The 13,431-nt window shown below is 39.2% G+C and overlaps 1 protein-coding gene across 50 annotated transcripts in view; it reads left to right on the top strand.

The window, feature by feature from the left end:
- Window positions 1-13,431, top strand: part of DYM (dymeclin) — a 411,382-nt gene that overhangs the window by 24,816 nt on the left and 373,135 nt on the right. For 42 of the 50 annotated variants that reach the window (XM_001151222.8, XM_009433974.5, XM_024350839.3 and 39 more), the window contains exon 2: window positions 5,157-5,349. In XM_001151222.8, coding sequence (XP_001151222.1) covers window positions 5,210-5,349 — 140 coding nt within the window. In that variant the 5' untranslated portion in view covers window positions 5,157-5,209. Of the gene's footprint in view, window positions 1-1,252; window positions 1,327-5,156; window positions 5,350-13,431 lie in introns of all 50 variants that reach the window. The other 8 variants (XM_054672252.2, XM_054672258.2, XM_063795648.1 and 5 more) reach the window with 1 other exon arrangement.

The raw sequence follows: 13,431 nt of genomic DNA, 5'->3' as shown, positions 1-13,431 counted from the left end.
CTATGTTGGCCAGGCTGGTCTCTAACTCCTGACCTCAGGTGATCCACCCGCCTCAGCCTCCCAAAGTGGTGGGATTACAGGCATGAGCCACTGTGCCCGGCCTTGTGGTTTTAATTGAGCATTTTATGAGATTAGATTTCTCTTTTCTTAGCATATCAATTATACTTTTTTTTTTTTTTTTACTGTTTTAGTGTTTACCCTAGAGTTTGTAATCTACATTTACAAGCAATCCAAGATTGCTTTTAAATAATACAATAACAACATCACCACTTCACAGATTGCGCAATACCTTATAATAACAAAGTATTCCTAATTCTTTCTGCCTGTCTGTTGCATTTTCAGTTCACATATACATTGCTGTCCTTCATTTCACTTCTTTTTTTTTTTTTTTGAGATGGAGTCATGCTCTGTTCCCCAGACTGAAGTGCAGTGGCATGATCTTGGCTCACTGAAACCTCCGCCTCCTGGGTTCAAGTGATTCTCGTGCCTTAGTCTCCCTAGAAGCTGGGATTATAGGCGCACACCACCATGCTGTGCTAATTTTTGTATTTTTAGTAGAGATGAGGTTTTACCACGTTGGCCAGACTGGTCTTGAACTCCTGACCTCAAGTGATCCGCCTGCCTTGGCTTCCTAAAGTGCTGGGATTATAGGCATGAGCTACCACACCTGGCCCAAAAGTTTTTAATTTGATGAAGCTCAGTTTATAAATTTTTTTCTTTTATGGGTTGTGCTTTTTTTGTTGTTGTTGTTGAAATCTCCATGCACCACCACACCTGGCTAATTAAAAAAATTTTTTTAGAGACAGGGTATTGCTATATTGCCCAGGCTGGTATCTAACCCCTGTCCTCAAGTGATCCTCCTGCCTCAGCCTCCCGAGTTGCTGTGATTACAGGCGTGATCCACTGTGCCTGGCCAGAAAATATTTTATTTTTAATCAAAGTAGTATATGGACGTGATTTTGAAAAGTCAACTAATATGACAAACTTAATATAAAAAACTGCTCTACCACCCTCCCCACTCCAGAGTCCTTTTCCACAGGGGTGGCCACTTTCTTTTTCTTTTTCTTTTTGTTTTTCTGAGATGGAGTTTAGCTCTTATTGCCCAGGCTGGAATGCAATGGTGCAGTCTTGGCTCACTGCAACCTCCGCCTCCCGGGTTCAAGTGATTCTCCTGTCTCAGCCTCCCAAGTAGCTGGGATTACAGGTACCTGCCACCATGCCCAGCTAATTTTTGTATTTTTTTTTTTTTCAGATGGAGTCTTGCTCTGTTGCCCAGGCTGGAATGTAGTGGCAAGATCTCAGCTCACTGCAACCTCCACCTCCCAGGTTCAAGTGATTCCCCTGCCTCAGTCTCCCTAGTAGCTGGGACTACAGGCGCGTGCCACCACACCTGGCTAATTTTTTTTTGTATTTTGGTAGAGACGGGGTTTCACCATGTTGGCCAGGATGGTCTCGATCTCCTTACCTCATGGTCTGCCCGTCTTGGCCTCCCAAAGTGTTGGGATTATAGGCGTGAGCCACCGCGCCCAGCCTAATTTTTGTATTTTTAATAGAGACAGGGTTTCATCATATTGGTCAGGCTGGTCTCAAACTCCTGTCCTCAGGTGACCCATCCGCCTTGGCCTCTCAGAGTGCTGGAATTGCAGGTGTGAGCGACCGCGCCTGGCCACCATTTAAAAATCTATAAGCTGTTGCTTTTTGCTATTTACCTCCTTATTTATTTAATTTGAGACAGAGTTTCACTCTGTCACCCAGGCTGGATTGCAGTGGCACAATCTCGGCTCACTGCAATCTCCGCTTCCCAGGTTCAGGTGATTCTCGTGCCTTCGCCTCCTGAGGAGCTGGGATTATGGGCATGCTCCAACATGCCCAGCTAATTTTTGTATTTTTAGTAGAGATGGGTTTTCACTATGTTGACCAGGTTAGTCTCGAACTTCTGGCCTTAAGTGATCCACCTGCCTCGGCCTCCCAAAATGTTGGGATAATACCACACCTGGCCCTACTTCCTTATTTATAACTAATAAATTTTTACTGTTTTTTGATTTACTAACTTTACATATTTTCTATTGAGCACTACCTATTATGGAAGATGAAGGTTTAGCACTCGTAGACCACCAATCCTGCTGCTGCTTCTGGAATCTTCTCAGTAGAGTTAACTCACAATTTTTGGTTAAATATTTAGTATTTATATCATAGTGATTATATAAATGTTGATTACTGTTGAATTTAGTCGTATACTATGATTACATGACCTTTCTTGAATAACTTGTTTTTCCCAAAGTTTGTAGTCTATACGAAATTATTTACTTTATTCTCCATATAACTATTATTCATTGCTTCCAAATTCTCCTACAGTATTGTAACATTCCACAGAATAAGGTTAGACGCATCAAGTGAACCGTCAGTTCTATGCTTTCTTCTCCGGGTTGATCCGGGAGCTGTTTTGACTCTTGTCCCAGCCTGCTGCATGGCTGTGATTCTCTATACCACTGCCCTGTGTTGGATCCCCTGTTTCTTGAATTTCTTCCTTTTTCTTGACTTGTTCCCTCATGTGGAAGGAGTACATCTTGTAGCTTCCTTGTAGGTTCCTGGGAGGTCTTTTGAATCTTGGCAAATCAGAAAATGTTTTTATTCTACTTTCAAACTTAATTGGTAGCTTGAAAAGCTATAGATTTCTAGTTAAATTATTTCCTCTTGGCCAGGCTCAGTAGCTCATGCTTGTAATGTCAGCACTGTGGTTGAAGCCAAGGCAGAAAGAGTTCGAGACCAGCCTGGGCAACACAGTGAGACCCCATCTCTACCAAGTAACAGAATATTAGCTGGGCTTTGGTGGCATGTACCTGTAGTTCCAGCTACTTAGGAGGCTGAGGCAATGAGGATCCCTTGAGCCCAGGAGTTTGAGGTTACAATGAGCTATAATCACGCCACTGTACTCCAGCATTGTACTCAGCAACAGAGTGAGGCCCTGTTTCTTAAAAAAAAAAAAAAAAAAAAAAAAAAAAGTTTCAATGCTGCTACTAGCTATGAATAAATCCATAATATTTTTTGCCAGTTTTAAAATCTTATAAATGAAAGCATAGCATATCTATTAGGTAGCTTGCTTTTTTTTTAAACATTTTATATTTTTGAGATGTATCCATTTAGCTCTGTTTCATTCATTTTCACTAGTGTATTATGTCCCCATATAATTTTGATAGCTTAAAATACTATTGTAAGTTAGGAATTTATATATTTCAGAGAATTTCTTTCTTTCTTTCTTTTTTTTTTTTTTTGAGACAGCCTTGCTCTTGTCGCCCAGGCTGGAGTGCAATGGTGTGATCTTGGCTCACTGCAACCTCCGCCTCCTGGATTCAAGTGATTCTCCTGTCTCAGCCTCCCTAGTAGCTGGGATTACAGGCATGCACCACCATGCCAGACTAATTTTGTATTTTGAGTAGATCGCCTCAGGTGATCTGCCCGCCTTGGCCTCCCAAAGTGCTGGGATTACAGGCGTGAGCCACCGCGCCTGGCCTTCAGGATATTTCTTTTATAGCATTTTCTAATTGGGCTTAACAAGCCCTACTTTAAGAAATTAAACCTTATGATTAGCTGTCTTAATATAGAGGCTTAATTGAAGCTGAATTATGATTCAGTTGAAGTTGAATTGAGTTACTGGGGCCCCTGTCCCCTTGCAGGAAGGATGAAAGTAGTGGCTAGCCTCAGCTTCAGGGGCAGGCGATGAGGAGCCAGATCAGTATTTCTATCTCAGATTCAGAAGACCCAGCTGTCCATGTGCATCATCGGGGAAGCATCTTGCTCTCAGAATAAGCAGCTCAATCCAGCTCCCAAATTCTGACAGTGGCTTCAGTGCCTTTGTGGAATGAGAAGGGACATGAGGAAGAAAGTGAGTCACTAATACACATTCTCACCTGACCTGAGCCGCCTATGGTCCCTGAGCCCATGTAGTTTCCTTTCATTGTGATGGTAATTTTAAAATAGTATAATGTATTATTTATCTTATCACCATTTTAGTATTCAATGGGAGAACTTTTCTGAACAAATCAAGATAAAACATGATCTAAATCTATGTTAAGTGTGATTTAAGGGAGACAGTGATTCACATTTGTAACTAGTTTTCTTCCCTTAGTGACTGAGAACAACCAATACTGACTTTTGAAGAGCCTCGTGGATACTAATTATTTATTCACTCCCTTGTTCCTTCAACATACTGTTTAGGGAATTTTTTACATGCTAGTCTAGACAGTGGGCATAGACAGATGAATGAGATAATTCCTGTCGTAAAAATGTGCATGGTTTAGGGGAAGAGGCATATCAACTAAAACTACATATGTGCCCTACAGCAGAATGACAGAAACATTAAATGTGATTCCTTTGTAATTGGGATCTCTTTCACTTGAAGTTGGTAATTCAGGTTTGTCCCTATGACCCCCATAAGTAGAAGTAGCACATGGTAATTACTTGAGCTATGTTCCTTTCCTTGTACATTCAAGCCATCCAGATTTCTGTATTTCTTTGTCACCATTGTTTTGGTTGTAAAACAGCTTCATTTTCAGACTAATTATAAGTTACCATTATTATGGTTTTGCTTTGAGACATTTTCTTGGGTAGAGCTATGCCCATCCTAAGATACATGGTACAAGTACAATATAGATTTGGATTTTTGTGTTTGTATTGGCTAAGACAGGTGTTAGCTCCATATTTCTTTTCTTTTTTTTTTTTTGAGATGGAGTCTTGCTCTGTCGCCAGGCTGGAGTGCAGTGGCGCGATCTTGGCCCACTGCAACTTCTGCCTCCTGGGTTCATGTGATTCTCTTGCCTCAGCCTCTTGAGTAGCTGGGACTACGGGTGCATGCCACCACGCCCAGCTAAGTTTTGTATTTTTAGTAGAGACGGGGTTTCACCGTGTTGGCCAGGATGGTCTCAATCTCTTGACCTCATGATCTGCCCGCCTCAGCCTCCCAAAGTGTTGGGATTACAGGCATGAGTCACCATGCCTGGCCTAGCCCCATATTTCTTGTAACTTTGTATCTGATGTCTAATATATTTATAAATACAGAAATGTGTGATTTTCTTTAGTAAGTTTATAGTTTTTTTATAGGTAGACAAAGCATGATGACTTTTGAACAAGTTTAAAGTTTTTATTTTTATTTTTTATAGGTTGTCTTTTGGAAATGCAGGTTTAAGGACAAATTATCTGCTTAAGCTAGAAGATGGGATCGAATAGCAGCAGAATCGGCGATCTTCCTAAAAATGAGTACTTGAAAAAGTTATCAGGCACGGAATCTATCTCTGAGAATGACCCGTTCTGGAATCAGCTTCTCTCATTTTCTTTCCCTGCACCAACTAGCAGGTAAGAGATTACCTGGAGATTGAAAATTTGAATAGAGGGCCATATCAACTTGTGTGGTATGCTGATTAAAAAAAAATTTAGAAATGTTCTGTCTATCTATCTAGTCTATCTGTCATAGATCAGTAGAAAATCCAAAAGATTTGAAAGTAGAAAATAAGCTTTTCTTTTTACCCAACTCAGTAGCCACCTCCCTTCTCTAGAGGTTATCACTGGTAGCAGTTTATTTTGAATCGTTCTAGAGATAATATAGGTTACTTAAGCATATATCCCATATAGTTTCACAAAATTGTTTAAATACAAATGGTAGCATACTACACGTACTGTTCTGTCCCTTGCCTTTTTTTCCACAGTTGAGTAAAATATATCTTGTATATGTAGCACATTTGCAACTTCCTTATTCTTTTTAATGGCTGTGAAGTATCTGTAGAATATATTTAATTGGTTTTTCTGTTGATGAACATTTAGATTGTTTCCAGTCTTTGTTGTAACAGTTACTGCCGCATACATCATTTCTCATACACACAATATATCTTTAGTATAAATTCCTTGAAGTAGAATTGCTGGGTCAAAGTGTATGTGCATTTGCAATTTGGTAGCTATGCCAAATTGTGCACCATGGAAGTTGTAGCAATTTGCATACCTACCAGCAATGCATGAGAGGTGTGTTTCCCCATATCTTTGTCAGTTTGATGCATTTTAGACCTTTGACCTCTGCCAGTTTCAGAGGTGAAAAATAATATCTCATATTTAATTCTATTACAAAAACTGACAGACAATAATAATGAAGAATGAATAGAATATTGAATTCCCATACACTCAATAACTAGATTTAAAAATTTTTTATTTACTTTTTAAGAGCTTTATTATGATAGGCAGAATAGTAGCCCCCCAAAGATGTCCATGTCCTTGTCTGCAGAATCTGAATATGTTACATTACATGGCAAAGGGGAATTAAAGTAGCAAAAGGCATTAAGGTTACTAATCAGCTGACCTTAAAACAGGGAGATTATCTTGGATTATCTGGGCAGGCCCAAAGTAATCACAAGGCTTCTTGAAAGTGGAAGAGGGAGGTAGAAGAGAAAGTCAGATGTGATGTGAGGAGGACTCAGCCTGCCCTTGCTGGCTTTGAAGATGGTAGGGAGGTCATGAGCAAGAAATATGAGCAGCTTCTAGAAGCTGGCAGAGGCAAGGATGCAGATTTCCCTCTAGAGCCTTTGGAAAGGGATGCAGCCTTATTGACATCCTGATCTTAGCTCATTGAGTGTCAGACTTCTGACCTACAGAACTGTAAGATAATAAATTTATGTTGTTCACACCACTAAATTTTGATAACTTTTGTAGTAGCAATAGAAAAATAATACACTTTTTGAGATATGTTTCATATATCATGTAATTCACCCATTTAAAGTGTATTATTCAGTGTTTTTATTCACAGAATTGTGTAACAATCACCACTTTTAGAACATTATCATCCCAGAAAGGAACCATCCCATGCCCTATCCCATGCCCATTAGCAGACACTCCCCCAAACTCTAGATTGCACTAGCAACCACTTATTTATTTATTTATTTTTTTGAGAGGGAGTCTCGGTCTGCTAGAGTTCAGTGGCGCGATCTCTGCTCACTGCAAGCTCTGCCTCCTGGATTCAAGCAATTCTTCGGCCTCAGCCTCCCGAGTAACTGGGCTTAACGGTTGCATGCCTTCATGCCTGGCTAATTTTTGTATTTTTTGTGGAGATGAGATGTCACCATGTTGGCCAGGCTGGTCTCGAACCCCTGACCTCAAGTGATTCACCTTCCTCAGCCTCCCAAAGTGCTGGGATTACAGGCGTGAGACACTGCGTCCAGCCACTAATTTAATAACTACTACTAACTTTGCCTCTTCTAGACGTTTCATGTAAATGAAATTGTAACAATAGGTGGTCTTTTGTGACTGGCTTCTTTCTTTTTTTTTCTTCTACCTTTTTAGAGATGGGGTCTTGCTCTGTTACCCAGGCTGGTTTTGAACTCCTGGGCTCAAGCAATCCTCAGCACCCCAGAGTGCTGGGATTACAAGTGTGAGCCACTGCGCCCAGCCGTGACTGGCTTCTTTCACTGAATGTAATATTCATACATGTTGTAGCATGCACCAGTACTTGCATTCCTTCTTTTCTTTTTTTTTTGAGACAAGGTCTCACTCTGTTGCCCAGGCTGGATTGCAGTGGCGCGATCGTAGCTCACTATAGCCTTGACCTCCTGGGCTCAAGTGATCCTTCCACTTCACCTTCCCGAGTAGCTGGGACCACAGGCATGCACCGCCATGCCTGGCTGCTTTTTAAAAAATCTTTTGTAGACATAAGGTCTTGCCATGCTGCCCAGGCTGGTCTTGAACGAACACCTGGCCTCAAGTGATCCTCCTGCCTCTGCCTCTGAAACTGTTGGGATTTATAAGCACGAGCCACTGGACCCAGCCTCCATTCCTTTTTATTGCTGAGTGATACTCCATTGTATGGATATACTGCATTTTGTTTGTCCATTCAGAAATTAATAGACATTTGGATATTGTTGAGTGATACTCCATTGTATGGATATAGTACATTTTGTTCATTCAGAAATTAATAGACACTGGATTGTTTCTGTATTTTGTTCATTATTGTTTTTTAAGTATCTTAAAGTCTTTTTTTTTACATAACCATAATACCATTATCACACCTCACAAAATTAACAATAATTTCTGCTACCCAGTTCATATTTAAATTTTTCCATATTTAAATTTTAATTAAATTTAAATTAAAGTTGTTTTAATAGTTTATTACAATTAGGAGCCAAATAAGGTGCATACGTTGCACTTGATGGTTCTTGTCCTTAAGTGTCTTCTAATGTAGAATATAGGTGTCCACTTCCCACCCTTGCCACTATTTTTTCCCTTCATGTCATTTTTAAAACAAATTGTGTCAGTTTTTCTGTAGAATGTTCCATCTTCTGTATTTATCTGATTGCTTCTCACACCTTGTAACTTGTTCTTTTATTCCATATATTTCCCGTAAATTGGAAATGAGGTTTAAAAGCTTGATAAAATTTAGGTTAATCATTTTTGGTAAGGTATTCCATATGTAGAAAAAGTATGTTTTATACCAGTTATCATGCTAAGATTGATCAGAGTTTTGAGTGTATTTTAGCATGTATTGATTTTTGCCTGAATCACCTGTTTTATAAGAGGTTACAAAATGGTAATATTTCTAATTTGGTCATTTCTACATTTAATAACTGGAGTTCTTCTGTAAAGAGGACTTTACGTCATCAATTAGGTTATGTAAAATATAGTTCTTACTATATTTATTACTAATTAAAGGTAAGCACTTCAGTGTTTTTCTTTACCAATTTTCAGGAAGGGGTTGGTGTAATCATGACAAAGAAGTCTATACTTCTCATTTCCCTTTACCTCAGAGGTAGAGGGCCTATTTCTGTCTTTTGAGGGTAAATTCACACACACACACACACACACACACACACACGTGTTTTCTAGTGTGACTAATAGCAGTCGCTTTTCTTTTTGATACCCAGTTCAGCAAGTTTTGGATGGTGGTCCTTATGGTTTTATTTGCCTTTCTTTAATAATTAAGGTTGTGTTTATTTTCATATGTTTAAGGGGTATTGGTATTTCCCTTTCCGTGAACTGTTTATATCTTTTGGCAATAAATTTTAATTTTTTTATTATTATTTTTTATTATACTTTAAGTTCTAGGGTACATGTGCACAACATGCAGGTTTGTTACATATGTATACATGTGCCATGTTGGTGTGCTGCACCCATTAACTCGTCATTTACATTAGGTATATCTCCTAATGCTATCCCTCCCCTGTCCCCTGACCCCACAACAGGCCCCAGTGTGTGATGTTCCCCACCCTGTGTCCAAGTGTTTTCATTGTTCAATTCCCACCTATGAGTGAGAGCATGTGGTGTTTGGTTTTCTGTCCTTGTGATGGTTTGCTCAGAATGTTGGTTTCCAGCTTCATCCATGTTCCTACAGAGGACATGAACTCATCCTCTTTTATGGCTACATAGTATTCCCTGCTGTATATGTGCCACATTTTCTTAATCCAGTCTATCATCGATGGACATTTAGGTTGGTTCCAAGTCTTTGCTATTGTGAATAGTGCCACAATAAACATACATGTCCATGTGTCTTGATAGCAGCATGCTTTACAATCCTGTGGGTATATACCCAGTAATGGGATTTCTGGGTCAAATGGTATTTCTAGTTCTAGATCCCTGAGGAATTGCCACGCTGTCTTCCACAATGGTTGAACTAGTTTACAGTCCCACCAACAGTGTAAAAGTGTTCCTATCTCTCCACATTCTCTCCAGCACCTGTTGTTTCCTGACTTTTTAATGATCGCCATTCTAACTGGTGTGAGATGGTATTTCATTGTGGTTTTGATTTGCATTTCTCTGATGGCCAGTGATGATGAGCATTTTTTCATGTGTCTGTTGGCTGCATAAATGTCTTCTTTTGAGAAGTATCTGTTCATACCCTTTGCCTACTTTTTGATGGGGGTTGTTTGATTTTTTCTTGTAAATTTGTTTAAGTTCTTTGTAGATTGTGGATATTAGCCCTTTGTCAGATGAGTAGATTGCAAAAATTTTCTCCCATTCTGTAGGTTGCCTGTTCACTCTGATGGTAGTTTCTTTTGCTGTGCAGAAGCTCTTTAGTTTAATTAGATCCCATTTGTCAATTTTGGCTTTTGTTGCCGTTGCTTTTGGTGTTTTAGACATGAAGTCCTTGCCCATGCCTATGTCCTGAATGGTATTGCCTAGGTTTTCTTCTAGGGTTTTTATGGTTTTAGGTCTAACATGTCAGTCTTTAATCCATCTTGAATTAATTTTTGTATGAGGTGTGAGGAAGAGATCCAGTTTCAGCTTTCTACATATGGCTAGCCAGTTTTCCCAGCACCATTTATTAAATAGGGAATCCTTTCCCCATTTCTTGTTTTTGTCAGGTTTGTCAAAGATCAGATGGTTGCAGATGTGTGGTATTATTTCTGAGGGCTCTGTTCTGTTCCATTAGTCTATATCTCTGTTTTGGTACCAGTACCATGCTGTTTTGGTTACTGTAGCCTTGTAGTATAGTTTGAAGTCAGGTAGTGTGATGCCTGCAGCTTTGTTCTTTTGCCTTAGGATTGTCTTGGCAATGCGGGCTCTTTTTTGGTTCTACATGAACTTTAAAGTAGTTTTTTCCAATTCTGTGAAGAAAGTCATTGGTAGCTTGATGGGGATGGCATTGAATCTACAAATTACCTTGTGTAGTATGGCCATTTTCACGATATTGATTCTTTCTATCCATGAGCATGGAATGTTCTTCCATTTGTCTGTGTCCTCTTTTATTTCGTTGAGCAGTGGTTTGTAATTCTCCTTGAAGAGGTCTTTCACATCCCTTGTAAGTTGGATTCCTAGGTATTTTATTCTCTTGGAAGCAATTGTGAATGGGAGTTCGCTCATGATTTGGCTCTCTGTTTGTCTGTTATTGGTGTATAAGAATGCTTGTGATTTTTGTACATTGATTTTGTATCCTGAGACTTTGCTGAAGTTGCTTATCAGCTTAAGGAGATTTTGGACTAAGTTGATGGAGTTTTCTAAATATACAATCACATCATCTGCAGAGATAATTTGACTTCCTCTTTTCCTAATTGAATATCCTTTATTTCTTTCTTCTGCTTGATTGCCCTGGCCAGAACTTCCAACACTATGTTGAACAGGAGTGGTGAGAGAAGGCATCCCTGTCTTGTGCCAGTTTTCAAAGGGAATGCTTCCAGTTTTTGCCAGTCAGTACGATATTGGTGGAGGGTTTGTCATAAATAGCTCTTATTATTTTGAGATACGTCCCATCAACACCGAATTTATTGAGAGTTTTTAGCATGAAGGGCTGTTGAATTTTGTCAAAGGCCTTTTCTGCATCTATTGAGATAATTATGTGGTTTTTGTCTTTGGTTCTGTGTATATGATGGATTACGGTTATTGATTTGCATATGTTGAACCAGCCTTGCATCCCAGGGATGAAGCCCACTTGATCATGGTGGATAAGCTTTTTGATGTGCTGCTGGATTCAGTTTGCCAGTATTTTATTGAGGATTTTTGCATCAATGTTCATCAGGGATATTGGTCTAAAATTGTCGTTTTTGGTTGTGTCTCTGCCAGGCTTTGGTATCAGGATGAAGCTGGCCTCATAAAATGAGTTAGGGAGGATTCCCTCTTTTTCTATTGATTGGAATAGTTTCAGAAGGAATGGTACCAGCTCCTCTTTGTACCTCTGGTAGAATTCGGCTGTGAATCCATCTGGTCCTGGACTTTTTTTGGTTTATAGGCTATTAATTATTGCCTCAATTTCAGAGCCTGTTATTGGTATATTCAGGGATTCAACTTCTTCCTGGTTTAGTCTTGGGAGGGTGTATGTGTCCAGGAATTTATCCATTTCTTCTAGATTTTCTAGTTTATTTGCATAGAGGTGTTTATAGTATTCTCTGATGGTAGTTTGTATTTCTGTGGGATCAGTAGTGATATCCCCTTTATCATTTTTTATTGCGTCTATTTGATTCTTCCCTCTTTTCTTCTTTATTAGTCTTGCTAGTGGTCTATCAATTTTGTTGATCTTTTCAAAAAAACCAGCTCCTGGATTCATTGATTTTTTTGAATGGTTTTTTGCATCTCTATCTCCTTCAGTTCTGCTCCGATTTTAGTTATTTCTTGCCTTCTGCCAGCTTTTGAATGTGTTTGCTCTTGCTTCTCTAGTTCTTTTAATTGTGACATTAGGTTGTCAATTTTAGATCTTTCCTGCTTTCTCTTATGGGCATTTAGTGCTATAAATTTCCCTCTACACACTGCTTTAAATGTGTCCCAGAGATTCTGGTATGTTATGTCTTTGTTCTTATTGGTTTCAAAGAACATCTTTATTTCTGCCTTCCTTTTGTTATGTACCCAGTAGTCATTCAGGAGCAGGTTGTTCAGTTTCCATGTAGATGAGTGGTTTTGAGTGAGTTTCTTAATCCTGAGTTCTAGTTTGGTTGCACTGTGGTCTGAGAGACAGTTTGTTATAATTTCTGTTCTTTTACATTTGCTGAGGAGTGCTTTACTTCCAACTATGTGATCAATTTTGGAATAAGTGCTATGTGGTGCTGAAAAGAATGTATATTCTGTTGATTTGGGGTGGAGAGTTCTGTAGATGTCTATTAGGTCTGCTTGGTGCAGAGCTGAGTTCAATTCCTGGATATCCTTGTTAACTTTCTGTCTTGATCTGTCTAATGTTGACAGTGGGGTGTGAAAGTCTCCCATTATTATTGTGTGGGAGTCTAAGTCTCTTTGTAGGTCTGTAAGGACTTGCTTTATGAATCTGGGTGCTCCTGTATTGGGTGCATATATATTTAGGATAGTTAGCTTTTCTTGTTGAATTGATCCCTTTACCATTATGTAATGGCCTTCTTTGTCTCTTTTGCTCTTTGTTAGTTTAAAGTGTGTTTTATCAGAGACTAGGATTGCAACCCCTGCTTTTTTTTGTTTTCCGTTTGCTTGTTATATCTTCCTCCATCCCTTTATTTTGAGCCTATGTGTGTCTCTGCACATGAGATGGGTTTCCTGAATACAGCACACTGATGGGTCTTGACTGTTTATCCAATTTGCCAGTCTGTGTCTTTTAATTGGAGCATTTAGCCCATTTACATTTAAGGTTAATATTGTTATGTGTGAATTTGATCCTGTCATTATGATGTTAGCTGGTTATTTTGCCCTTTAGTTGATGCGGTTTCTTCCTAGCCTCGATGGTCTTTACAATTTGGCATGTTTTTGTATTTTATTTCTCCTTCACTTATGAAGCTTAGTTTGTCTGGATATGAAATTCTGGGTTGAAAATTATTTTCTTTAAGAATGTTGACTATTGTCCCCCACTCTCTTCTGGCTTGTAGAGTTTCTGCCGAGAGATCCGCTGTTAGTCTGATGGGCTTCCCTTTGTGGGTAACCCAACCTTTCTCTCTGGTGCCCTTAACATTTTTTCCTTCATTTCAACTTTGTTGAATCTGACAATTACGTGTCTTGGAGTTGCTTTTCTTGAGGAGT

This window comes from Pan troglodytes, chromosome 17 (genome assembly GCF_028858775.2).
Source record: "Pan troglodytes isolate AG18354 chromosome 17, NHGRI_mPanTro3-v2.0_pri, whole genome shotgun sequence".
NCBI lineage: Eukaryota > Metazoa > Chordata > Mammalia > Primates > Hominidae > Pan > Pan troglodytes.
The sequence above is the reverse complement of the archived record's forward strand: the minus strand, read 5'-3'. Positions and strand labels throughout refer to the sequence as shown.